The sequence below is a fragment of the Lutra lutra genome, chromosome 1, assembly GCF_902655055.1.
Source record: "Lutra lutra chromosome 1, mLutLut1.2, whole genome shotgun sequence".
NCBI lineage: Eukaryota > Metazoa > Chordata > Mammalia > Carnivora > Mustelidae > Lutra > Lutra lutra.
The window spans coordinates 190,908,409-190,936,342 of record NC_062278.1 but is presented as its reverse complement, the minus strand read 5'-3'; the positions used below and the strand labels follow the sequence as shown (position 1 = coordinate 190,936,342).

The window sequence follows — 27,934 nt, the reverse complement described above, 5'->3', positions numbered from 1 at the left end:
CTGCTGTCGGACGCAGAGGCTGGGGAGGTGGCGATTGGGGCGGAGGGGTCGCGATGGCCGGAGCCTCATTACCTTGCCTCGGGTGCAGCCTGTCCTTGCGCACGGCGGCCGCGGCGTCTGGGGTCCCCATCTCGGCCAGGTCCCGCACCAGGAACGTTAGCAGTGTGGCCCAGGATACAAACTGCATGGTGCTCCCCACCCCTCCCCCGTGGCTCCCACCCCCCTCCCTCCTGCCCGGCTTGGCTGCGGCGGCGACGCGAGGCAGCGGCCGCGGTGAGCGCGCGGAGCCTGGCGCCCGCCGCCAACTTTTGACTTTAGGAGTCGCTGAGGTCTCGCCGCGAGGGTCCCGTCTGCGCTCGGCTGAGCAACGCCGCCGCCTGCCGAGAGCTGAGCCGCTCGGGCCGCAGGAGGAGCCGGAGGAGGAGGAGGAGGACTGGGGCTCGGCTGCTCGGCCGCATAATGTCCAGGGACCCGGCAGGAGAAGGCGCGGAACGTGCGCTCCGAGGCGCGCCGGGCGCCCTGTGCTGCCCGGGATAGCGGAGCGGCTTCTTGAATGGGGGGCTGGGGGGGCGGAGGCGGGGGGGCCGCGGGTCCTCCGCTGCTCAAATACCCCGGGTGCCCGCCTCTGGGAGGAGAGGGGAGGAGAAAGCGAAGCGAGTGGGGACCGCCTCCTTCGAGAAGGAGTCCCCTCCTCGGCTGCCCGTGCGAGTCTCGCAGCCGGCTGCGGGCTGCAGGAGGCGGAGGTCAGAGGCGCCCGGAGCTCGGGGGCCAGCCGCTCGCGCTCCCCGCCACCTCGTGCAGATCGGCTTTTCTGAGACTCCCTGCGCTGGGGAGGGAGGGCAGAGAAAGTTCTCTCCCTTTCCCAGCGCTCCCAGTTTCTGCCTTTCGATCCCTCTCCTCTCTCCTCCCTCTGCTCTTTCTCGCTTCCTCGCACTCGCCTCTGTGCGCCGCGCCCTGTGCCGGTTCTTCCACTGTGCTGTCGCCTCCCCTCCCATTGTGTCCCTGTTTCCCCTATTTCTCTTTTCCCTTTTCTCTTTCCTCCCCTCTGTCGTCTGGTCTTTATAACAGCTCTCTCCCTCTTCTCTTTCCCCCTTTATGAATTTCTGTCCTGTCTCTCCCCTTCATTTGGTTTCTTACAAGTGAAAGTGACCCAGTGCCGGACCGTCTTCTCCTTCCTACAGTTTCCCAGTGGGAACGAGATGTGGCATCTGAGTTCCACTTTCGATCTGATTGTCCTAAATCAAGAGTTTTCGAGATGGGGTTCTTAATCTGGAAGTTCGGGGTGCATTTCAGATCAGTTTTTTGAAAGTTTCACAAAGCTGTCAAGCTGTTTTCTTCCCCCAACCTCTCTGTCCCCATCCGGAGAGAGTCCAGAGCATTTTGTAGGTCCCCGGCCCAAAAAAGGTTAAGAACGGCTCTTGGCAGTGGGGGGGGGGGGGGGGGGCGGGGACTTTGGTGCCCAGACTGGGTTTAGAGATATGGGGGAGAGGGGAGTGAGGGCGGAGTGCTAAGGGACAGTCGCGGACGCGAGCGTGGGGGCGGGGGTGCTGGGGGCGGGGAAGCACCAGCCTGGGGAGGGATTTCTCAATCACTTCTTCCTTTTAGCCGAGAGATGCTTGGAGTAGTTCAAAGCCGACACTTCAGGCTACTCCTACCTCCGCCTTGGGATGCAAGTTTGGAACCTAGACAAGCCAGAGCAAGGAGGCAGTGTGTGAGCCAGGGTGTGAGTGAAAGGAGAGCAGGGAGTGAGAGAGGAGAGGGGAGGTGGAGAGAGAGAGAGAGAGAATTGTTTAATCCTGGGTGGTTCAAAAGTACTTTCCCTTTTACAAGCCCTCAAGAAGAACCTAGGGTGTGCTAATTTCACTAATTTCAAGAGAAAGGAAAGTGTCCCAGAACTGGAGTTTTCTGTTACTAAGTGGGCTGGCCCTCTGCTTTGGAAATACCAAGCACTCCCAACACCAAGGATCATATAGCAATATGCTAGAAGTGGGCTCTACTCTTGAAATATCAATGCTTATATTTCTCTTGGTAGAGGGAAAAATGACTTGGTAATTCCTAAGTAAGTTGTTAACCCAAGTGGACCATTGGTGCCACTGTCTAAATGTATTACTGGAATTTATAATGAGTATAAACAGTATAAAGATGGGAAAACAGAAACAGAAACTGTAAAGTGCAAAGATTTTTAAAGGATGACATTTAGATCTTTTTCTTAAACCTTCAAAATAATTTTCTAAAACACATGTCTTCTAAAACACAATCTTTTTCATTATGTAAATTAAATTCCTCATAATCACAGTATTTTACCATTGCAAACTTAGCAAGGAATGGGAAAAAATCACAAAATCAAACTATTAGTCGATTCCGATGGAAAATATTCTAGACTTTTACTGTAAAATTACTCAAAAATATAGTACTTTTACAGATAAACTAAAAAGAACAGAGTAGAGAGGCCACGAATAAACCCATGTATATAGTCTACTGACTTATGGCACAGAGCCAAGAATGTACAGTGGAGAAAGGACAACCTGTTCAAAAAATATTGGGAAACTGGACAACCACACCCAAAAGAATGAAACCAGATCCTTATTTTACACCATCCACAAAAATCAGCTCAAAACGGATTAAAGACTTGAGTGTTAAGACCTACAATCATAAAACTCCTAGAAGAAATAGGGGTAAGCTGCTTGATGTTGGTCTTGGTGATAATGTTTTGGATTTGATACCAAAAGCAAAGACAACAAAGGCAAAAATAAGCAAGTGGGACTACATTAAACTAAAAAGCTTCTGCAAGCAAAGGACACCATCAATAATGTGAAGAGGCAACCTATGTAATGGGAGAAAATATTTACAAATCATATATACTGGATAAGGGCTTAATATCCAAAATATATAAAGAGCTCACACAACTCAATAGCAAAAAAAAAAAAAAAAAAAAAAAAAAAATCAATTAAAAAATGTTCAGAGGATCTGAAAAGACTTTTTCCAAAGAAGATATACAGATGACCAGCAGGTACATGAGAAGATGCTCAACATCACTAAGCATCAGGGAAATGCAAATCAAAACCGCAATGAGCTATCATCTCACACCTGTTAAAGTAGCCATTACTAAAAAGGAATAAGAAGTTTGGTGAGGATATGGAAAAAATGGAACCTTTATGCTCTGTTGGTGGGAATGTAAGTTGGTGCAGCCAGAAACACAGCAGGATTCCTTTAGAAATTAAAAATGGAGTTACCATGGGATTGAGCAATTCCATTTCCGTGTATTTATCTGAAGGACACAAAAACACTAATCTGAAAAGTTAGCTGCATCCCCATGCTCACTGCAGTATTACTACCAATAGCCAAGAAATAAAGGTATAGATAAATACTATACTTTATATATAAATAAAGATAAAGGTAAGTATAGAAATTGTTCTATATAGGGACAGAAGTCTCTTCTGTGTCTTCTGTCTGCTTAGCTTCCTTTCTGGGATTTGAATTTCAAAGATAAACTCTGTTTACTCTTCTTTAAAATTGCTCCTGATACAACCCTGTCATCTCCAAAGAGCTGACCAGAAAGGAAGATACCAAGTATCTCTTGGTGACCTTGAGCCGTGACCAAGAACCTGGGTTTCTGAATTTCTTATCCTCCGTGAGAGTCCATTCATCCTTTCTCCAGTGTATTATTTTACCTCTGAATTTACGTCTGCAAACAAGGCTAGAAAATATTAGGAAGACGTTTGAAATCATAGCATAGGACAATGGCGTGAACTATCTGAAAAATTCAGGTCCAGATCTTTTGTCTGAACCATCATCATCATCAACATCTTCTGAGTATTTACCATGTGCCAGACCATGTACAAATATACGTGTAATTTAATTCTTACAGCAGCTTTATGAGGCAGGCAGTATTAGTAGTTTCATTTTACACATAAGGATAGCAAGGTCTAAAGCGGTGAAATTATTTGACAAAGGTCCCTTCATTAGTGAAAGATAGGATTCAAATTTTGTTTCAGCAATTTAGTCCAAATTGATAATCACTATCATATATAATGAATAAAGGAGTACTCAAAAGCATGGCTGGGTTTTAGAGGTTTGGTTTGGAAGAGGTTAGCTAATACCATGTAGAGAATTGCCTCAACTTTCTCTTCTATGTACAAGTTTTCTTTGGCTCTGTAACTTCCTTTTCTAATGCTGAGTATTTCATGATAATCATCTTAGTTATTTCACTGACATTTCCCAACTTCTTTCCTTGGTACTTAGAGCAAATCTGGTACGTAGTAGGGGCTCAGATATTTACTGAATGAATGGGTCAATATATTCCTTATTTTATACAAACACATGTGCAGTTTAGAGAATAGTTTTATGACTAGGAATATGGAATTACTGGCATTCAGGGAGAAAAGTGGATTCTTTAGTAAACTGGTGCATCACGAAAGTTTGCTTGAAAAGAAGCAAAGCTTTTGGAGGTCATCTAGAGTTAACAGAGAGACCATTCTTAGCGTATTTTCTTCTCCCAGGCTTTACTGGAATTGAACATTATTGTAGGTTAAGTGGAAGACCTCGTTGGCTCATTTTTCACGAAAACTCTGTCCCAGGGGAGTGATGATTGACATTAGTCACTAGAGAGAGGGAAGCTAGCCAATGGAAATGCAAGGCATGACATCACAAGTGACTTTGTTTGCAGAATATCGCTGGAAACAGCAGGAAGGAGAATTGAAGCGAAGCCATCTATTTCCACAGAAAGGGAAAACCCACATCCGAATGATAGGGAGAGACCAGGAGCCAGAATTAACGTGAATAGTTTCCTGAGCGGTCAGCAGTGGGTGGTTTCTGGGTAGATAAGCCAAGGGACTGGGTTAGACAGGTTTCTGGTGAAGCACTAGGCAGGGGGTGGGTGATGGCCCAACTCTGACCTTGAGCATGATGCTTTCTGATCCAGTCCCACGTGTACGCAGTGGAAGGAGGGAAAAACTGTCATCTTTTTGTGCCACATGGGCGAGGACCCTACCATATTTTTAAAAGTCTTTCAAATACCGACTTCAGTAGAGAAAGTTATAATTGTATACTATTAATATACCAAAAGTTATAGGAGTTTTACTGTTAGTGATGATAGCACAAAATTCTCTTGAGTTGGAACTTTGTGCTAATTAATCTCCATTGGCAGTCCTGCCATCTGGATTTTATTGTCCCTGTTTATTGATGAAAGTAAGACTCAGGAGGTGAAGTGACTTGCCCAGTATTACAGAGATAGAACGTGCTGAGTTCGGATTTGAACTGTAGTCATTTTACCTCCAAAGCTCATGATCTCCATTAACTGGAACCCCTAGGAATATAAAACTGTTCACCCCATTGTTTTTGATCATTCAGCCTTTACACTTGGGCTGATGAATACCACCTTAAGAACTTTTTTCTGGGGGTGCCTGGGTGGTTCAGTTGGGTGAACATCAGACTTTTGATTTCATTTCGGGTCATGATCTCGGTCATGAGATCTAGCCTGGTGTTGGGCTCTGTGCTGGTGTGGAGGCTATTAAAGATTCTCTCTCTCCTTCTCCTTCGGCTTTCCCCTCATGAGTGTACTCTCTCTCTCTCTCTCATTTCCCGCAAAAAAGCAAAGAACTTTTTTTATTTTAATGCCAAATCTAAAGTTCTAAATAACTTCTCTTAAGCCCACTTTGAAAGTCATAGTCCCAGTTTGTAAGGTGGCTTTAGATACTCAGTGAGTAGCTCATGGGAGTTCTATGAAGTTAACTCACCAGCTGTTTCTTGCTCGTCATTCCAGGCTTTGGCTATTGTCCAAGCTGATTCCCTTTTCCTATTCCCTTTTTCCTGTTGATTCCCTTTTTGCTCTTGTCCAAAATGATTCCCATTCATATACGCTTGAGACTCTTGGGCTTCGACTCCTTGTTCCATTCCGTCTGATACCTTGTGGAATGAGACTTTCAGACCTGGGGTTCAGCTCGTTAAGTACAAATGATTTAGAAGTACTGGACTTCTAGCTCATATCCACCTCTTTGAAACTGTAGCCAAATCAGAAAGTAATATAATGTGTGCAGATACAATGTCACCATTTTGTGGAAGAGCACATTCAACATAGACGTGTTAGATTTGTATATGCTAGCATGGAATCTGATAACTCTTAGGAGTATTTTGAGAGGCACTGGGTTGTTATATGCCCCCTGAGCCTGTAAATTCTCCTGTCAAACTTTGTTTCACACTTTCTGTTGTTGTGAGGGCAAGGAACAAATCGGTCTCCCACTGTATCCCCTCAGTGGTATGTAACAGGCACTTAATAAATGTTTCTTAAATGAATGAGTTAACGATTGCCCCAAGTTATTTCTAGCTTTCAGAGCCAGTGTTTCTTTTAATTAATGAAAGTCATTCTTTCATACACAACACAGTGCGCTTGCGCACACACACACACATACAAAGGAAACCCCAGGGATAATTGACATAATCTCTATATTTAATGGTATCATCATTCACGAGAGGCAAGACTTGCTTTAATTAGAATCTTATCATGATTCCTTTTTTCAGGAGTAGAAATTTTCAGAGCTAGGCTCTCCCTGATGGCTACTTCAGGATCATGAGCGTGACAAGTAAGAGACCAATGCTATGGCAGTTTCCATATCCTTTTTATATTCTGAAAACGGGAATCATAATTACCTACCTCAAAGGGATGGTGTGACAATGAATTGACCAATGAAAGTCTTGGCTTAGAGACTGGCATAAGTAAGCAATCTCTGTTCAGATCAGGGACCTCACTCTACCTCACTTGCTAGTTAGGAAGAGTGATTTCTGATTCAGTTTGACAAAATAGGGTGCTGTCAACCTACCGCCCCTTTCCCTGTTAATCTTCTTCACCAAGTGATGAGCCTTTCTCCTACTGGGAAAGGAAGTAAACCCTGTGCATGGTAATATTTCCTTACTGTGTATTTTTTCTACATTTATACTTGCTGCAAGTCCCCTTGTCCTTTTAAAATTATTTTCATTATTTATTTATTTATTTGACAGAGAGATCACAAGTAGGCAGAGAGGAGGCAGAGAGAGAGGGAAGCAGGCTCCCCGCTTAGCAGAGAGACCAAAGTGGGGCTCGATTCCAGGACCCTGGGATCATGACTTGAGCCTAAGGCAGAGGCTCAACCTACTGAGCCACCCAGGTGCCCCAAATTTTCATTTTTAGAAACAGCTTGATTTTCCCTCTTATTCTGCTTAAATTAGCAATTCTAGCATATAAGTCTGATCTAGCATTTTTTTCCAGCCCTGGGCCTACTGTTTTCCAGGCAGAACTTTTAAATAATCAAAACATAATTTTCCCTCTAAAGATTAAAAAAACCTGTTTGTATATGGCAAGCAATTTTTACACATGCAAAAAACTAATTTCCTCAGCCCACGATGCTTAGTGGCTTGTCTGTCCTAATGGTATTTATTATAATAATGGCAAACCTTAACAATGGCTTTCTATTTCTAGGCACAATGGAGAATACTGAGTTCAGTCCTCCTGACAACCCAATGAAACAGGAATGCTTTCAGTCCCATTTTTCAAGGAGGAAATGAAGGTACAGAGAGGATATATAAATTACCCAAGGTTGCCCAGCTAGTAGCTAGTGAGTGGGGAATCAAAGCCAGACTTTTTCCTTTCTTTCTTTCCTTTAGGAAAATTATATATATGTGTGTGTGTGTGTGTGTATATATATATATATAATTTATTAAATTTATTTTATGTTTAATATATTAATTTATATATTTAATTTATTAAATATGTTTAATTAATATATAATTATATATATAAATTAATATATAAATTTTTATTTTAAGTAGGCTCCACAACCAGTGTGGGGCTTGAACTCTTGACCCTGAGATCAAAAGTCACATGCTCCACTGACTGAGCCAGCCAGATGTCCCTCAAAGCCAGGCTTTCTGATTTCAAGGCTGATACTCTTAAACCATGACATTATACTGACTGTCATGTATTTACCTTAATACATGATACATTTTTATGCTCAGGAATACAATCTCAAAGAGTGGAAATCTTGACATTAGTAGAAATTCAGATATCGGGCCAACAGGGGAAGGAGGCCAATGGGGGTTTGGTTTAAGGAATCAGAAATGGTAGAATTCTGAATAGTAAGCCAAGTGGATATTGAGGAGAAAATGTCTTTCCAGCACCTTAAACCCCTCATCCACCCAAATGTAAGACTGGCCCTTGACAACACTAGTGTTCTTCAGTGATCTCATGGCTATTACCGTTTTTATAAACTCCTGTGGCCCTCAGTTCAGCGTAGCATCTTAGTGTGGTTCAGGATGCCCTGTGGTCCTTGCTATAGAAATAGCACATGGCCAAGGGGCTTGCCTTAAACTTGTACAAGTAGTTCAGAATTTGAATTACCCATGAGGAGCTTATGTGGGGGCCCAGTACAAAGAAGGTTTTCCAAGAACTTTTCAAAATATCTCAGCTACTGTGACCACCAAGGACAATGGAGAGAGCCTAGGGGTAGGGAGCGTAACTTACTTTTCAAATTAATGTGCAAAAACATAAATGTGTCACGTGTCCCGGCTTGACCTGGCAAGGAGGTTCTGTGACAGCAAACGAGTGCCAGTGGTAAGTGGCATATTCTGCATGCACTACCTTTGTGTTACTTGGCACCAATAACACAAAATAGGTTGCTTCCGGAAACGTAAGCCTAGCAGTTAGTGCCGTGTCAAGTCCCTATCGGATGTTGGCAAAATAAAAAATTATTTTTTAATTTTCTCCCCCACCCCCCAAAAAACAGGTCTGACAGTACATATGAGTGGCATGCTCGGCAAGCGGAACTGGTATAAACTTCAGCTCCTGTTGGGCTCTGTGCAAGAGGTTCAGTTATAAGAAGTGAGGGCTTGGACATAGAATTTTCTTTTGAGCAATCATACCATGATGGTGCTGTTCTGCATTCTACGTACAGTAGGCCACACAAATGCACCTGTGTAAATTGTTTAAATCAGCACTACTTACAGTAGATCCCTCAGTTCATTAATTCCGAATGCAAATCTGTACCTCACAGAATTTGTATTTGGTCTAAAGGACTTTTCTTTCTTCCTTTCTTTCTTTTCTTAATTTCTTTCTTTCTTTTTAAAAGACTTCATTTATATATTAGACAGACAGGGATCACAAGCAGGCAAAGAGGCAGGCAGAGAGAGAGGAGAGGAAGCATGCCCCCTGCTGAGCAGAGAGCCTGATATGGGGCTCCAGGACCCTGGGATCATGACCTGAGCTGAAGGCAGAGGCTTTAACCCACTGAACCACCCAGGCGCCCCTTAAGGGACTTTTCTGACAAAACAGAGGTCACAGTAGAGAAATGACTCCATGAGTGGCTATTTTGATCAAGGAGTGACAGAAGCCCTAAAAATTAAAAAAACAAACAAACAACCAAAAAAACCCAATGATACAACTCAAGACCATCTCTTCCCCACTTTATTGGTCAGGTGAAAAGGGAAGGCAACCATCAAGGGATAGTAAATGAAATATGAGACAATTATTGAAGAGTAAAAAGAGCTGTGTGTGGTAACACACAAACATATCCAAGCTGTATTATTAAGCAAATATGTTGCAGAGTTATTTGTCTAATTGGGTCCTAGAGTAGTAAAAACAAAATAAAATAGCAATAACAAGATCTCAGCCTGTGCTGGAATAGGATAGGCATAGAAAAAAAAAAAAAAGTCTAGGAAGATGGGTATACATCAAACCATGACCATAGGACTGTGAGCTCTGGGGCTGGGGATTATAGAAATCTTTTTTTCTTTCTGCATTTCTATGATACCCATTTCCATATTGTTAATAATTTTCACAACAAGAAAATACAACTTTCCTTAATGAGAAAAAAAATTAAAAAGACAATATATAAAGAAAATATTAGAGTGTCACCATCCAAAGGGGAATTTTTCTCATAAATTATGCATAAATTCAGCTGTTTCTGTACCATTCAATACGTGTTTCATTATTCGAAAATAACTACATTTTGTGCATCTGTGAACAAACATTGGGAAGAGATTTAGGATAGGCAGGCCTTCGAGAAGAGTTTGAGGGGAGCCTGCGACTTAGAAATATAAGCATTTGATATACAGTAGCTATGGATTTAAAATGTGAATGCAGAATAACAATTGAGGAGCAGGAAAAAAGGAAGAGTGTTTTCAAGCCCTGACTATATAAACTGAGAGGACACTTGCTCATTCACTCACTACAAAGTTTTTGAACATCTCCTATATGCCACGCACTTTGCAGACAGCACTAGAGTTCACAGTCAAGGGGGGAAGAAAAAACAGAGTAAGTAAATAGGCAAACACGTATATAATTAAACACTGTCCTAAATTTTGCAGAGGAGATTAAAAGGGTGACTGTGTACATGAAGAGAACAGAGAAGACCTCTTTGAGGTCTTGATAGGTAAGCTGAAACCTAGGGACTAAGAAGGAGCCAGCCCCCTTCAGAATGGGAAAAAAGTAGTCCAGGCAGAGAGAGCAGCAGGGCAAGGTCTGGGATAGGAAAGAAGTGGGAATGTTTTGGAACCTGGAGAAACCTTTGTGGCTAGAGTTCTGTGAACAAAGAGATGATTTCAAGGAAGCCAGAAGCCACGTGATCGAGAGCACCTTCAGGTGAGGAGTCTGGAGTCTGCATTTCATTTTGGGCACAAAGGAAGCCAGGGAAATGGTTTTCGGCAGGGAGATTTCAAGATGCTCTTGTTTTGAAAAGATCCCTCTAGCTGCTGTGTGGAGGACGAGTTGACAAGGGGTATGGTGTTGTTCCCATGGCTTGAATTAGGGTGGTGTTAGTGGAGCTGGCAGGATTCGGACACGTGTAGACTATATTTTGAGGGTGGATTCAACGGGACATGGTGAGGGATGATATACTGGGGATGAGAGAGAAAGGGGGCATCAAGAATGAGCCCCACAGGCGCGTCTGGGTGGCTCAGTCACTTAAGTGTCTGCCTTTGGCTCAGGTCATGATCCCAGAACCCTGGGATTGAACCCCACATGGCATCAGGCTCCCTGCTCAGGGAGCAGGCTGCTTCTACCTTTACACCTCACCCCTGCTTGTGTTCTTTCTCTCTCTCAAATAAAGAAATAAAAAATCTTAAAACAAAACAAAACAAAAAAAAAGAATGAGCCTCCCAGTTCTTATGCAGAAATCGGTATCTTTTATATACACAAATAATAATCAGGTAGAGAATATAAAAGAATAGAAGCCACACGTACAATAGCAACAAAATCACCAGGGAGAGAGAGAACAAGAACGCTGTACTGCCTAGTGAGTGATATTTTTAAAACACTAATAAAGTCTCCAGAGGAGATGTGAGAAAATGGGAAGATGCCTGACTATCACAGAAGTGCCAATTCTCCCTGAGATAATTTACAAAATGATTAGAACCCCAACACAAATGACCACAATTTGTTTCTGCTATTTTTTTGTTTTGTTTGAGACAGATTAAGCCAAAGTATATTTGGGAAGAGCGGCTCAGAAGACTTTGGAAATGAAAAACAGTGTATCTCCACATTATAGTATTAATACCAGATATTAAGATAGAATATAAAATCTCATTAAATAGGGTGATTACTGGATTATGAATTAAGAGAAAATTCAGTGGAAGAATAAGTAGGTGAACTAGAAAAATCTAGACACTAGATTTTAGAAAAAGCCAGAAACAGCAGGAAGAGTGAGAATTTAGTTTCTGGGACAGCTGACTTCTGAAACTTTCTGGGAAAACATGGGCCATTCACAACCCAGTGATAGAATGACATGGTAGCCATGTGGTTTTGAAACTAACTAACTAAAAGTAATAATCTGTACCTCACACTTAAAATACAGGCTTGACCCACATCAAATGAATCAAGAGTTGAATATAAAAACTAAATCAAGACAGATTTAAAGGAAAGAGGAGGATATACTTAACCTCCATGGTGTAAGGAAGGCTTCCTAGTTAGGACTCAAAAATTCACAAGCCATATAAGAAAAAAAAATCAAAATGTTTAACTTCATTATAGAGCAAGCAAAGATAAATTCTGCATGAGAAGAAGCATCCTAATCAAAACCCAGAAGTCTAAAAGAAATGACAAACTGAGAAATTGTATTTTCACCTCATCAAGCAAAGAGAGATCTTTCCTTCAATCTGAAAGAAAAAAATCTGCAAAAAGTATCAATCGATAGCTCACGAGAAAGGAAATACAAATGGTGTGGCCCTGTGAAAAGGCACTCCGTTTTATTCATAGTAAAAGTTAAATTAAAACTACGCCAATGCTAGTTTTTTAGTTGTCGGGTAAAATGCTCCTAAATAGAATCCATTATGGTAGTTTTTGTGCGTGCCTATGAGTGTGTCTAAAAAAAAGTGGCAAAATAACATACTTTTATTTGCTTATGTATTCTAAAGAAACCTGAATGGTTATATAAGAAGCTAAGCACAGTGGTTACCCTGGGAGGAAGACTGGGAATTGGACTGATGGGGGATGCACTAGTCGGCTACGGTTCTCCAGAGAAGCCGATCTAAGATGTGCGTGCGTGTGTGTGTGTATTATATACATATATGTTAATATTATATAGAATATATGTATATATAAAGAAACTTATTTATATATAAATATAATATTTATTAGAGAGACTTATTGTCATATTTATACAGAGATAATGTATAATATATTAATGTTTATATATAGATTTATTTATATATAACATAATATAAAAAGATTTATATATAAAGAGATATTTATATATAGGTTTATTTATATATGATATATGGAAAGAGATTTATTATAGATTTATTTATTATAAGGAATTTGCTCATGGGCTTATGGCGGTGGCCAAGTCCCAACACCCACAGTGAGTCAGCAAGCTGGAGACCCAAGAGAGCTGATGGGTTAGTTCCAGTCTCAGTCTAAAGGCCTGAGAACAAAGACAGCCATTGGTTTAGTTCCACCCGACGGCCAGCAGCCACAGGGCCCAGGAAGAGCCTATGTTTCCGCTTGAGTTTAAAGGCAGGAAGAAGCAGATGTCCCACTTCGAAGGCAGACCCTGACGAAGGGTCAGGCTTTTTGTTCTATTCAGGCCTTCAACTGATTTTATGAGGCCCACTCACATTACAGTGGGCAAGTTACTTTACTCAGTGTACGAATTTAAGCAATAATCTCACCTTAAAACACTCTCACAGAAAACACCCAGGATAATAATGTCTGATCAGGTATCTGGGCACCCCCCGGCCCAGTCAAAGTGACCGATAAAATTAACCATCACAGGCTACTAGAACAAAATACCACAGACTTGAATGGCTTGAGCACCAGAAATGTATTTTCTGACAGTTTTGGAGGCTGGGAGTACAAGATCAAGATGCTGGCAGGGTTGTTTGCTGGTGAGACCTCGCTCCTTGTTTGCGATTGGCTACCTTCCGGCTGTGTCTTCACCTGGACTTTCCTGTACACTATGCACTTGCTACAAGGAAGAAGGATACCTTTCTTAGTTGGATTAGGCCCCCTAATCCTATTTCAAGGATTTTTAATGCTATTATTTCATTTAACCTTAATTCCCTCCTTATAGGCTCTATCTCTAAATACAGTCCCATTGTGGGTTAGGGCTTCATCATATAACTCGGGGTAGGGGGTGCACATTCAGTCCATAATGAGAGATGAGGATGGGAGAGAGACTCCCATTGTTTGTTTTTTTAAAAATATCTTCTGGGTCTTAAGCTACCTGCATAAAGGACCTATTTTTAAAATGTTAAAAAATGAATTCCATATTTCTGCCTCCAGCAATTTGAAGGATATTGGTGTCATTCGCTAAGATGAAGAAGGCTGAGGGGAAAACAGTGTGGTTGGATGGGAGTGGAGCTGGGAGCCTGGTGTGTGCCAGAGGGCATTCTGACGGAATGTCACTTAGGTGGGTGGGTTCAGGAATTTAGGTTGAAGATGAGAAATGGCAGTGTTTTCTTCTGCATGTTTATCAAGTCAGGGAAATGCATTGGATCACCCAGGACAGTGGTTCTCAAAATTTATTTAATATGCTTTAGAATCATCTGGAAGGATATGAGAGGGCTCTACCCCAGTTTCTGACTCAGTAAACCTGAGGTCAGATCCAAGAACTTTTACACTTTTGACAAATACAAGGGGCTGCTGATACACTGGCTGGGGTCCCCCCTTGGAGAACCACTAGCCCAGGGCAAAAGATTCTCCATTCTAACCTCTTACTGTTATCGGGTGGAAAGCCATGGGAAGAAAAACCCCACTGCAAGCCAATTAAGTGAGACCCTCTGGGTAATGGGTCTGGGCACTGGTAAATTTTATTTTATCATATTCATTTTATTTTATTATTTTATTTATATTTATTTTATTATTTTATTTTATTTTGGGGGGCACTGGTAAATTTTAAAAGCTCCCCTATTGATTCTGATGTGCAGCCAAGGAAGAGAGCTTCTGACCCAGGAAAAAGACCCTAGAGAAACAAGAGAAAGCCAAGAACAGAGACCTTAGGATGCTACCTCTTATTTTATTTTTTTAAGATTTTTATTTATTTGTTTTAGAGAAAGTGTGAGCACAAGTCAGGGGAGGGGCAGAGGAAGAGGGACAAGCAGACTCCCTGCTGAGCAGGGAGCCTGCTGTGGCTTAATGCAAGGCTCCCTGCAGGGCCTGATATGGGGCTCCATCCAGAGCTCCATCCCAGGACCCTGAGATCATGACCTGAGTGGAAAGCAGATGCTTAACCACTTAACCAGCTGAGCCACCCAGGCACCCCAGGACGCTACCTTTTAAATGATTCACAGTCACGGAAGAACCAACCAAGACTTAGAGAGGTAGAGAGATAAAAGGAAAACCTGGACCTCCACTAGTGTTGCAGAAGGCAGTTAGTTACTGGCTGGGAGGCTCTGTGCTGGGTGCTCCCATACAGACAACAATTAAGACCTACACAGACTTCAGGGAGCTTTCTTGGAGCTAAGGACCAAGACACTCTTCTAAAGAAGCAATGGCATGATCTAGTCCCTTCCTGATGTGTTCCCTGGAGAAATACTTGCTCACTTACGTAAAAATGCATGCCAGGGATGATCATGACAGTATTGCTTGTAATGAGACCACATGTCCTCAGCAGAAGAGTGGCTACATGATAGAGAATGATATGTTCATATGACAGAATATGGCACTGCAATTCAGAGGAGTGAACCAGGTAGACATCATCTGGCAAGATCTAAAAAACTGTTGTTAAAGGACTAATGGCAAGTCGCAGCATTGATGTGTGTATCATTTCTATGAAGAACTCACATATGTGTTTGTGCATAAAGACAAAAAAATCTAGAAGGATGCACTCTAAATTCATACCTGTAGAAAGGGAGAAAGCACATGTTTGAGGGTGGTGGATAAAGGGACTTGAGATTTATATGTAATGCTCTTAATATTTTTAAATGCACGTATTTAATTACTGCAATATTGGACTGGATTAGTTAATTTTTAATTTAATTTTAAAAAAGTCATTTACAAATGTCCATAATTACTCTCAAGTCTGAAGTTAATATATGCCTACACTAGAATATTTGCCTTTCTGTGAGGTCTTGAGATAATAGCCTCTGTATCCCCTCCTGATGTTGGGGTTAATTAAAAATCTCCCCTGACCACACGAAGTATTTCTCCCAACCCATTTCTTAAACCGAGAAAAGGGCAGACACTATCGCTTAAAAGAAAAGAAAATGAAACAAAACATTGTATGGCCATTACGCTCTATGAATTTTTCTGCAAAACAAGTGTGTTTGAAATAGTATTTCAAAGATACAGACAGCTTCCTTCCCCAGAGTCTTGCCTGGCAGACATGTTACAATTATTCAGTGCAGGAGCTGTGCTGGAATGCAGCTCTGAAAATGCAACTGCGATTTTTACTTTGCAAGCCTCTGTCTCTCATACAGAAAGTAAATGATGCTAGGAGATCCCGCAGATGAACGTGCAGAAATCTATGGGAGCACACTTGAGCCTGACCACACCTATGACCTTTGAGACAACTGGATACTTTTGAACTATTGTGTTGTCTCCTTGGAAAGCAATGACTTTTGGCTTCTCAGATGTTCATTTTCATAGCCAGGACTTATGTAAGGTCTAGGAGAGCAGACATATTGTCTGTATCATCATCACTGTTTCCCCAATACTTTGCACGGTGCTTAACTGCACTGGGTGCTTAGTAAATATTTGTTGAATGAATGAAGCCATACACACACACACGATTAAAAATAAAATCATCCATGAATTCTGTATACTGTCAAGCAGAAGAAACCAGACACAGCAAAGTGAATTCTACATTTCCCATTTATAGAATCTTAAAAAAAAAAACAGGCAAAATTAATTGATGGTGACAGAAAATGGTGATTGCGGGGGAATGGTCATTTTGAAGGGCACAACAGGGGTTTCTGGGATGCGATCATGTTCTTTGCTTGATGGTGGTGGTGGTTATAGGGATTTGTTCACTTTGAGAATATTCATTAAGCTATATGATTACAATTTGCACACTTTGCTGTTTGCATGTTATTTTTAAAAGTTTACTTAAAATGAATGAAAGCAACTTAAAAAAATCACTGGTAAATAAAGGCACGTTAACTGAGGTTTTGAAGTTTTAACCCTTGATGTTGAGATGATTTCATCTTCGGAAAAATTATTTTCCAATACTAAACATATTTCCATTTGGGATTTCTGGAGAGAAAATGTGTAACATCACCTCCAGGGCTTAAAGGCTCAGCCCTCCTGTTCTAAGGCATTTGTTCTTCCTTATCGGAATCCAGCTGGTGGCAAAACAGCTGTTGTATGATTAGAAGCAGCTCCGCTATTGGGTTTTTAGCACCCATTCTTTTTCCTGGCCCCACTCTTTTGAAATTTCTAACCCCTTTAACAGACGAGGGAGACTATTGAAAGAAAACCAGAAACTTCAGAGATGTGCAATCTGGGAAAAATATGTGACATTTCCCACCATTTAATAACCACCAGACTCACTACATTTTACATTTTTTCTTTTCGTTTTGTCCCACATTCCTTTTTCTTTTTTTTTTCTTGATAATAACAAAAACACTAAAAAAAAATTCCTTGCACCCAGTAACCCAGAAATTGAACTTGCATACACACTTGTGCATGCAGGAAGTGATAAATTTACAAGGTAATTCACAGATACATTGTCTGTAGCAGCAAAAGCCAAAAGGCAACCTGGATGTCCAGCAAAAGACACACTTTTAAGTATGTGACATTCAACAATAGAAAAGTATGGGACCATAAAAAAAGAATGAAGAAGCTGTGTATGTCCAAGATACATAGATAAGTGCAAAGTACAGACTGTCTATTTAGATGACTACCATTTACGAATATATAAGTTATTTCTGGAAGGACGCACCAGAAAGTGTTAATATAGGTTGCCCCCAGAGGGAGATGGTGTACATAGGCGGGACAGAGAATTTCCCTGTAGGCTTTTTGGCTCATTTGATATTTAAACTGTGTTACATGTTGTCTATTCAAAAGTAAATTTTAAAAAACATACAAAACAATATATTTGGCAATAGTTACTAGAGAGAACCCTGATCTTGTTAGAATGTAGAACTGTGGCACAATCTTGTATACTGGAGTTAGAAGCTGAAATTGGGTCACCTAATGGGCAATTTGTCAAAACATATCAAAAACTCCTCAATTTTCCTTTTGCCTCGCTATTCCTAGTTGTAAGAATTTATTTGTAAGTATATAACTCTAAGACTGATGAAATAAATCAAAGAAGACATAAATAAATGGAAAGATACTCTATGCTCATGGATCGGAAGAATTAACATTGTTAAATGTCCACATTAACCACAGCAGTCTACAAACTCAGCACAAATTCAGCACAAATATTCTGTTCACAAAAATAAAGCAAATGATCCTAAAATCTGTGTGGAATTACAAACAACCCCGAATAGCCAAAGCAATTGGGGAAAAGAAGTAGAAGAACAAAGCTGGAGCCATCACATTTCCTGATTTCAAACTATACTACAAAGCTATAGCAGTCCAAACACTATGTTACTGGCATAAAAACAGACACACAGATCAATGGAACAGAATGGAAAGCCCTGAAATAAACCCATCAATGTATTATCCATTAATTTTTTATAAAGTAGTAAGACTATACCATGGGGAAAGGATAGACCTTTGAATAAATGGTGCTGGGAAAACTGAACAGCCATATACAAAGTAATGAATCTGGACACTATTCTGCACCATACACACACACAAACTCAAAATGGGTAAGAGAGTTGAGTAAGACTTGAAAGCATAAAACTCCTACAAGGAAACATAGGCAGTAAGCTCCCTGACATAGGTCTTGGCAATGATTTTTTTGGATTTGACAACAAAAGCAAACATAAACAAGTAGACTACAACAAACAAAAGCTTCTGTAAAGGAGCGGACACCATCAACATGAAAAGGCAACCGACAGAATGGGAGAAAGTATTTGCCAGTCATATAGCTGAGGAGAAGGGGTTAATATTCAAAATGTCTAAAGAATTCATGCAACTCAATAGCAAAAGATAATCTGATTAAAATGGTCAGAACATCTAGATACATATTTTTTTCTAAAGAAGATACACAGATGGCCATCAGGTACTTGAAAATTGCTCAACATCACTAATCATCAGGGAAATACAAATTAAAACCACAATGAGATACCATCTCATACCTGTTTGAATGGCCTTTTTTTTTTAAATCAAAAAGACAACAAATAGGACGTATTGGACAGAAAGTGGAGAAAAGACAACCATTGTGCACCATTGGTAGGAGTACAAATGGTTGCAGCTACTGTGGAAAACACTATAGAGGTTCCTCAGAAAATTGAAAACAGAACTACTGTATCAGCCAGCAATTCCACTTCTGGGTATTTATCCAAAGGAAATGAAAACACTAACTCAGAAAGATACATGCACCCCCATATTCACTGTAGCATTTCATACAAAAGCTAAGACATGGAAGCAACTTAATTAAGTGTCCACTGATGGATGAATCAATGAATAAAGAATTTGAGATATATTAATATATAGTGTATGTGTATGTGTGTGTGTGTATACATACACACAATGAAATATTACTTAGCCAAAAAAATAAGGAAATCTTGCCCTTATGTGACAACATGGATGGACCTTGAGAGCATTAGGCTAAATGAAATAAGACCAAAAAAGAGGAGAACAACTATTGTGAAAATGTCTTTGCTACTTAAAGCAATCTACACATTTAATGCACTCCCTATCAAAATGCCATCAATTTTTTTCAAAGAAATGGAACAAATAATCCTAAAATTTATATGGAACTAGAAAAGATCCCAAATGACCAGAGGAATGTTGAAAAAGAAAACCAAAGTTGGCAGCATCACAATTCCAGACTTTAAGCTCTATTACAAAGCTATAATCATCAAGGCATTATGGTACTGGCACAAAAATAGATCAATGGAGGGCCCAGAAATGGATCTTCAACTCTATGGTCAACTTTCCTTCAACTTCAGGAAAGAATGTCCAATGGAAAAAAGACAGTCTCTTTAACAAATGGTGTTGGGAAAATTGGACAGCCACATGCAGAAGAATGAAACTGGACCATTTCCTTACACTATACACAAAAACAGACTCAAAAATGGGTGAAAAATCTCAGTGTGAGACAGGAATCCATCAGAATCCTTTGGGGAGAACACAAACAACAAGATCTTTGACCTCAGCTGCAGCAACTTCTTCCTAGAAACATCGGCAAAGGCAAGGCAAGCAAGGGCAAAAATGAACTTTTGGGAATTCATCAAGATCAAAAGCTTTTGCACAGTAAAGGAAGCAGTCAACAAAACCAAAAGACAACTGACAGAATGGGAGAAGATATTTGCAAATGACATATCAGATAAAGGGCTAGTATCCAAAATCTATAAAGAACTTATCTTTAAAGTTGAATCAAACTTTAAAGGTGTATCAAACTCAACACCTGAAGAAAAAATAATCCAATCAAGAAATGGGCAAAAGACATGAACCGACATTTCTGCAAAGAAGACATCCAGATGGCCAAGAGACACATGAAAAAGTGCTCAGCATCACTCGGCCTCAGGGAAATACAAATCAAAACCACAGTGAGATGCCACTTCACACCAGTCAGAATGGCTAAAATTAACAAGTCAGGAAATGATAGTTGTTGGCAATGATGCAGAGAAAGGGGAACCTTCCTACACTGTTGGTGGGAATGCAAGCTGGGGCAGCCACTCTGGAAAACAGTGTGGAGGTTCCTCAAAAAGTTGAAAATAGATCTACCCTACAACCCAGCAATCACACTACTGGGCATTTACCCTAGAGATACAAATGCAGGGATCAGAAAGGGCACATGCATCCAAATGTTTATAGCATTAATGTCCACAATAGCCAAACTATGGAAAGAACCTAGATGTCCATCGAGAGATGAATGGATAAAGATGATGTGGTATGTATATAGTGGAATACTATGCAGCCATCAAAACCCCAAAATCTTGCCATTTGCGTGACATGGATGGAATTAGAGGGTATTATGCTGAGCGAAATAAGTCAATCAGAGAAAGACAATTATCATATGATCTCTTTGATATGAGGAATTTGAGAGGCAGGGTGAGGGGTTGTTGTGGGGGTAGGGAGGGAAAAAATGAAACAAGATGGGGTTGGGAGGGAGACAAACCATAAGAGACTCTTCATCTCAGGAAACAAATTGAGGGTTGCTGGGGGGAGGGAGTTAGGGAGAAGGTGGCTGGGTTATGGACACTGGGGAGGGTATGTGCTATGGTGAGTGCTATGAAACAAGTAAGCCTGATGATTCACAGACCTGTACCTCTGGGGCAAATAATACATTATATGTTAATTTTTAAAAAAGACTGAAAAGAAAGATAAATACCACATGATCTCACTTACAAGTGGAATCTAACAACAAACATGCAAACAAACAAAAATACTGAACTCAGATACAGAGAATAGACTGGTGGTTGCCAAAGGAGGGGGAAGGGAGTTGGGCAAAATGGGCAAATGTACAAACTTCCAGTTCTAAAAGAAAGAAGTCCGGGGGATATAAAGTATAGCATGGTGACTACAGCTCATAATACTGTATTCTGTATTTGAAAGTTGCTAAGAGAGTAGATTTTAAAAGTTCTCATCACAAGAATAAAAATGTCTAACTAGGTTGATGGATTTTAACTTAATATGGTGAGCATTTTACAATATTCACAAATATAGGATCATTATGTTGTACTCCTGAGACTAATGTTGTATGTTAATTATCTCAACCAAAAAAAAGAAGATTATCTGAAGAAAATAATCCATGAGATACAGAAAGGCTTAAATATGAGGCTTTCCACCCCATATTCTTTTTTTTTTTTAAGATTTTATTTATTTATTTGAGAGAGTGAGAGCATGAGAGAGGAGAAGGTCAGAGGCAGAAGCAGACTCCCTGTGGAGCTGGGAGCTGGATGTGGGACTCAATCCCTGGACTCCAGGATCATGACCTGAGCGAAGGCAGTCGTTCAATCAACTGAGCCACCAGGCTCCATCCCATGTCCTTTACGGTGAAATTGGAAATATTTTAGTGAAAATTGAAAGCTACCCCGCCAGAAGAATGTAGCTATGAATGAGGGAATGGTTATAATGGAACACAACGAAAGTCTAGATTGTAGAAATACTGGGAAAAATACCTACATGTATGAAATAGGTAATCAGTTTCATAAATTATGGCCCAGCGATACATTAAAAAATGCTATTTTAGAAGAAGGACAGAGAAAATTGCTCATAATGATAGAAAGTGAAAAATATACAGCATGTGCAACATACTACCATTTGTTGCCCAAAATACACCTATATAATCATATATAAATGTGTAGGTGTGTGCACAAAGGTCTAAAATCAAAATTTAATTCTAGGTGATAGAATGATGAGTATTTTTACTTCCTATTTCCATTTCTATATGAATGTTCAGAAGGAAGTATATTATACTTATGTATTATACTAGAAAATTTATAATTAAAGACAATGAGAATATTTTTTAAAGGTGCTACAAATAAATCCTGCCAATACAATGTAGTGTGGTCCAAAAAATTCAACTGTGTACAGTGAAACACCGTATTAAACACTGTATTAAAATCCTGTCAATGAAATGACAGGATTGAGACTTTGGGGAAGGAGAAGAGCCAGCTGCCAAACACTTTATATCCAAAATTATACTGTTGAGGGATGTGTTACCATGGGGCACTCGCTCCATATGGAGAATGTTGATCACATATACTCTGATCATTCCTCTCTCATAATAAACTACTCTAATTCTTTTAGGAAGCAAGTAATTGTTTACTCCAAAGCAAAAAGAATTGCCTATATACATGTGCCATGGTGATACATTTTTGAAAACCACTTTAAAAAAAAAAAGATTTATTTATTTGAGATAGAGGAAGAGAGAGAGATAGAGAGAACAAGCAGGGAGGAGGGGCAGAGGGAGAGGGAGAGAGGCAGACTCCCCACTAAGCAGGGAACCCAACTCAGGGCTCAATCCCAGGACCCTAGGATCATGACCTGAGCCCAAGACAGCTGCTCAACAACTGAGCCATCTAGGTGTCCCTTGAAAACTACTTCTTACCAAATTACTCCCACACTATTATCTTTTATTTTTACTACCTTTTTAAAAAATCAACGTGAGATTCACATTTTAACCATTGTAAAGTGAATAGTTTGGTGGCAGTCAATGCACTTACAATGTCATGCAACCAGCAACTCTTGTCTCGCTGTGAAACATATTCACTGCCCCAAAAGGAAACCCTACCCCCAGTAAGCAGGCATTCTCCTTTCCCCTTGTCCCCCTGCAACCAGCCATCTGCATCCTCTCTCAATGGGCTTACTGATTCTGGACATTGAAGAGAAACAGAATCATACAATATATGGCCTGTTTCATGTGCCTGTCTTCTTTCACAGACCATGATGTTTTCCAAGTCTGCACTATTGATGAGTACTTCATTCCTTTCAATGGCTGAATACTATTCTGCGGTATGGATAGACTACCGTTGGTCTCTCCACGCCTCTGTGACGGGCATGTGGACTGTTTCCACCTTCTGGCTACTGGGAATAGAGCTCCTATTAACATTTGTGTACATCTGTTTGAGTCTCTGATTTCATTTCCTTTGTGTCTATACCTGGGGTTGGAATTGCTATGAATGGTCATTTTTTTATGGTAAGTTTGACTTTTTAAGGAACCACCAAACTATTTTCTGCAGTAGCTGAACCATTTTAAATCCCCACTCAAAATATCTAAGTGTTTTATTTTCTGAACATATTTGCCAACTCTTGTTATATGCCCCACCCTTTTTCTTTCTTTCTTTCTTTCTTTCTTTCTTTCTTTCTTTCTTTCTTTCTTTCTTTCTTTCTTTCTTTTTTTAAACAGCAGTCCTAATAAACGTGAAATGTATCTCATTGTGGTTTCAATATACATTTACCTCAAGGTCAGTGAGCATCTCTTCCTGTGTTTATAAGCTATTTGTGTATCTTCTTTGAAAGAAAGGCTAATTTCAAGTTCTTTACCTATTTTTTAATTGTTGTTGTTGTTGTTATTGTTGAGTTGTAAGAGTTGAAAGTTCTTAATAGACTCTAGACCATAGATCTTTATAAAAAATGATTTATAGGTACTTTCTCTCATTCTATAGGTTGTCTGTTCACTTCTTTGATAACGTCCTTGGATGCATGTGTTACATTTACTTACTAACGTTCACACAGAAAAATACTATGTTCTGTTCTGTTAGTTCCATCTAAAATTCTATTTGGACACATTTTTCTGTTTGACATCATTTTAAAAATGATATTATTATAATTTTGATGGCTGCATAATCCATCATATTCATAACAACTTGAGGATTGTTGGGCAAGTATTTAAGGTTTTCTTGGTAACAGGAACAAATGAAATCCAATGAGCCATTGAAGAAGCAGGCACAGAGAAAGGCAGGGAGCACGTGGCTTTGACGATCTCGTGAGTTTGTGGCCTTTGCCTCCAGCACTGCAGTAAACTTGCCTCCCCACTTCCGGTTTCCTTGTCTCCCATTTCAGACTCTTCTAGGATAGCATCTTATCGGCTCAGCATGCATCAGTGTTGACTCCTGTAGGGGACACGGATCTGTACAACCCAGATCGCTCCTCTGGGACTAAGGTATTCCTTCTCCCAGATCCTGGCTGTGTTGGCTGATTCAAGCTCTCAGTTGAATTCCTCCCTGGTACTTGGCCTGCCTGAAGATTGCCTTTCCATCCAATGACATGTCTCATTTCCCAGGGCAGCCCACATTTAAAGACAGGTGATACAGGACAACTCTGAAGAGTCCTTCCAGCTCCAGGGCTCCTGGGTTTGGCTAAAGCCGGGTTAAGACTCCATCACTGTTTCCTTTCCCTCTGCCCAGTATTACTGACCTCATTTCCCCACAGGTACCGATCACAGGTATTGTTCCTGTACACTAACATCTGACCAAGACCCGTTTCCCAGGAATGCAGCCTGTTACAATCATTAATCCAGGGAGCACTGGCCCAGGCATTGGAATAACATCATGGTATCTAGGACCATGACCTGAGGATTTCAGAGCTGGTCTCAGAAATGGAAGGGGTGGCTATGGTCTGTTACCATGGAATACTGAAATAATTTCCTGTTGTGTTCTTCCAGTAATACTGGAATGAACAGCTTCTACTCTTGTTCTATTTCATTTGACTAAATCCCCAAGAGCTGGATTATTGTGACTGATACGTTTCTGTGTGGCTTTCCAGAAGGAGTCTGTTAATTTAACAAAGCATTGAGCAAAAAGTACTCAATTTTTAATATACCTCTAAGCAAAAGGGGGGACAGAAAAAGATAGTATCAGGTATGCTAGAAGATCTATCAAGCCGCTTAAGTGAATCCTGTGGTGTTCTCTAATATTTTCCTATTCATCTCTAGTAATAATTTGTTTTTAAAAAGCTGTAACATTGAGCCTTTGCTCAATGTGGAGAATTGGAGAAAGACTAGGAGATTTTACTAGAATACTAGGAGATTTTAAACTAAAAAAGGCTCACCCTCTTTTAAAGCTAAGAAAGCTTTCGGAATTTGGTGACTTTTGAAAGAACCCATAATTATGAGTAGGGTTTTGTGTAATGGAGATGTTTGGGATTTTGGTTTTTAGTGACAGAAACCCAGCTCAAAGTAGTTTAAGCAAAAATGGAAACATGAATTGGCTTAGGTAACGTAAAAATATCTGGGGGTATCCTGCTTCAGGGGCATTTGGATCCAGGATAGCTAAGTGATTCCATAAGAAAGCAGCCTTCCATCTCTTGGCTGTTTTGCTTTTTACCTGCTTTGTGTTCAGACAGCTTCTTCCTTGTGGAAGGATGGACACCAGCTCTCCAAAGCTCCCTTTGTTAGTAGCTCTGTGATGTCAGCAAAAAGGGAACACCTCTCTCCTGATAAATCCAACAAAATATACCAACAGCTCTGTTGGACCAGGTCTAGATCACATGGCCACTTCCAGAGGCAAAGATAGGTTTGGCCCCAGGACCCACGGACTGAGCCTGGGCAGGAATAGGTCTCCAAAAAAAAAAAAAAAGGTGGCTTAACCTGAGAGAGAGATATTTCACAGGTGGAGATGAAGAGTGGGGAGGGAGTTCTAGGTGGAAACATCAGCCTGAATAAAGGCATGGAGACAATATAGGAAGGACCAACTTGAGAAGAAGATTGGAGAACAGAGGGAAAAAAAGGAGAATGGAAATGTGTTGTAGAAAGCCTTGACTGTCAAGATAAGGTTTTTGTGCCCAATTTTAAATTTTAAAGTTGTGGGGGAGGGGGGAGGCAAAGAGGTGTCCAAAAAACCCCATCACATATTAGAAATATAACACATCATCAGGTGTAATTGAAAACAAGTGAATTTTCTGTGTTTTCTTCAAGATTCTGGTATGTTGTCGAATGCTTCATTTCTAAGGAATTTGTTTGCAGTTAAACGGTGTAAGCCCTCTTGACCTACCCCAGGAAAAAAGTTTTAGTATATTTGTTGAATGCATCTGTCTCCCCTAGCTCATTACAATTCTTCTTGCCTGCCGCTTTGAGATTTGGCTACACTGAAATATACATATTAGTATGAGCAATCCCAGGTGAAGGGCCAGGAACTCTTGGAGATAAATAGAAAGTAGGCAGCCAAGCATGAATCCTCAGACCTGATGTGCGATTTACAATCTCACCACTTTAAGGCACTCATTTATTCTTCAGTTCAAGTTGTGCTCTCAACCTTAGCACAGACTTTGGAAAAAGAAATATTTTGTTATAATAATGATTAGAAAGTCCCTTTGGAGGAAATAACTTGCGGATGAAGATTAATTTCTTTTCCCTTTCCTCTCCTACTTTCTCTGTGTCTTCTCTAGAAACAGAAGTTGAAAATGGTTCACTGGAGCCCAGAGTCACAGGCCACAAAGTTCCCAGTAGATGGTCAGCCTGGGTTGACTATGACCTAGTTTTAATGGCATCCCTTCACCGTAGGGTGAAACCAGAAAGGGCTTTGCAGAGAGGAACATGATACACATGAATTCATTATCATCATTTCAATAACTGAAATGTAAGATCTAGGTAAGATCTAGGGTAAGATCTAGGATGTGGGGTTACTAAAAGTCCCCCTTGTCTGATTCTGATGTGAGGCAGTGTCTCTTCATGCTGACCTCAGGCTCCTGAATAAGACAGTCCTGAGTTTCTGTTGCTCAACATGCCCGAGCCTTCATAGCCTCATCTGTAAAATGGAATAATAGTACTTTGATGAGGATTAAATGAGACCAAAATGAAGAGTAAAGCTAATTCGTAGTGGCACCGTGACCCTCTCATCACGGTGTTCCCAGAATTTCCTAATTTTAGTACCAAAAGTTCCATATCCTGGGGACATTGTCCATCCCAGGCAAACTGGGAGAGTTGGTCATCAAGAATCAGGAACTCAAACAACTTTTAGGAAATCTTAGTTATTTTAATTTCAGGGAAGAAAAGCGAAGATTAAAATTCTCAGCATGGTATAAGGATCACAGGCTTTTTGTTAAAAAAAAATTAGGATTATAGAATTCAACCTCCTAGGGTTCATTCATAAGCCTTCTAAATTCAAATCCTGGACCTGGGGTGCTTTTTTCATCCTTTTATTCAGTTCTTTACTCCTTCAATCAATCCCTGCCTTCCTGGAACTTAGAGTAGAAGACACAGACATGTAAAAAACAGAAAGCTAACAAATGATTCCCACTGCTATTGTGCTAAGTGTATGGGCAGGTAATTGCTCATTAGTGATTTTTCTAGGTATTTTCCTGAATCCATCTACTCTCCAGTGTTTCCTCTTGTGCCTGTATTTTCCTGCAAAGGGAACATCTTAGGATTGCAATTTGGTCATGGAGAAGCAGAAGTTAATTAGCTTGAACTGGCACATTTGGTCTGGTCAGTGGTGTTCCTCTTCTTACATTTTGATAGGAAAGAAGACTCAAGGAGTCCACCGTCATCCTGTCTGTCCCATGGAATATTCCACAGACGGTAGGTTCCTAACTGAAGGGGAAGCCCTCCCTTATTTGTGCAGGTGATCTGGGTCTGCATTTGCCTGTTTAAGTTCACTATGCAGGAAAATACCCAAGAATCTTACATTACCCGTACTCTCAGCATTCGTAAGAAAGGAAAAGTGGTCTGTCCAGATGTGTTCCCGTTACAGTATTGTGTGGTCTTTTATTTTCATTTTAGTAGAGTCAGGAAATTCAGAATCAGTCACCTAGTCCAAAATATAATAATCTTTTGGTATTCTATTTACAATAACATATCATAGGGAAAGTGGATACTTCGTCTGGGAGCCAGGGCAGGCACTGGGGGACTGACTCCTCAGCAGCACTGTGTTAATAAACTTGAGAAAGCCCTATGCGGGGTTAAAATGCAACTTTCACCCCCCCCCTTGGCATGGCAAACTGAACAGGGAAGGAAACCTCTAGCAAAACAGG

The 27,934-nt window shown here is 40.5% G+C and overlaps 1 protein-coding gene and 1 long non-coding RNA gene across 6 annotated transcripts in view; one reads left to right on the top strand and one right to left on the bottom strand.

Moving 5' to 3' along the window:
• The window catches only part of ADAMTS9 (ADAM metallopeptidase with thrombospondin type 1 motif 9), a 166,837-nt gene extending 166,249 nt beyond the window's left edge, over window positions 1-588 (bottom strand). The window contains 1 exon segment of the mRNA XM_047747329.1: window positions 73-588. Within this exon segment, the coding sequence (XP_047603285.1) occupies window positions 73-187 (115 nt within the window). The 5' untranslated portion in view covers window positions 188-588.
• The window catches only part of LOC125110261 (uncharacterized), a 300,974-nt gene that overhangs the window by 2,601 nt on the left and 270,439 nt on the right, over window positions 1-27,934 (top strand). The window lies entirely within an intron of this gene.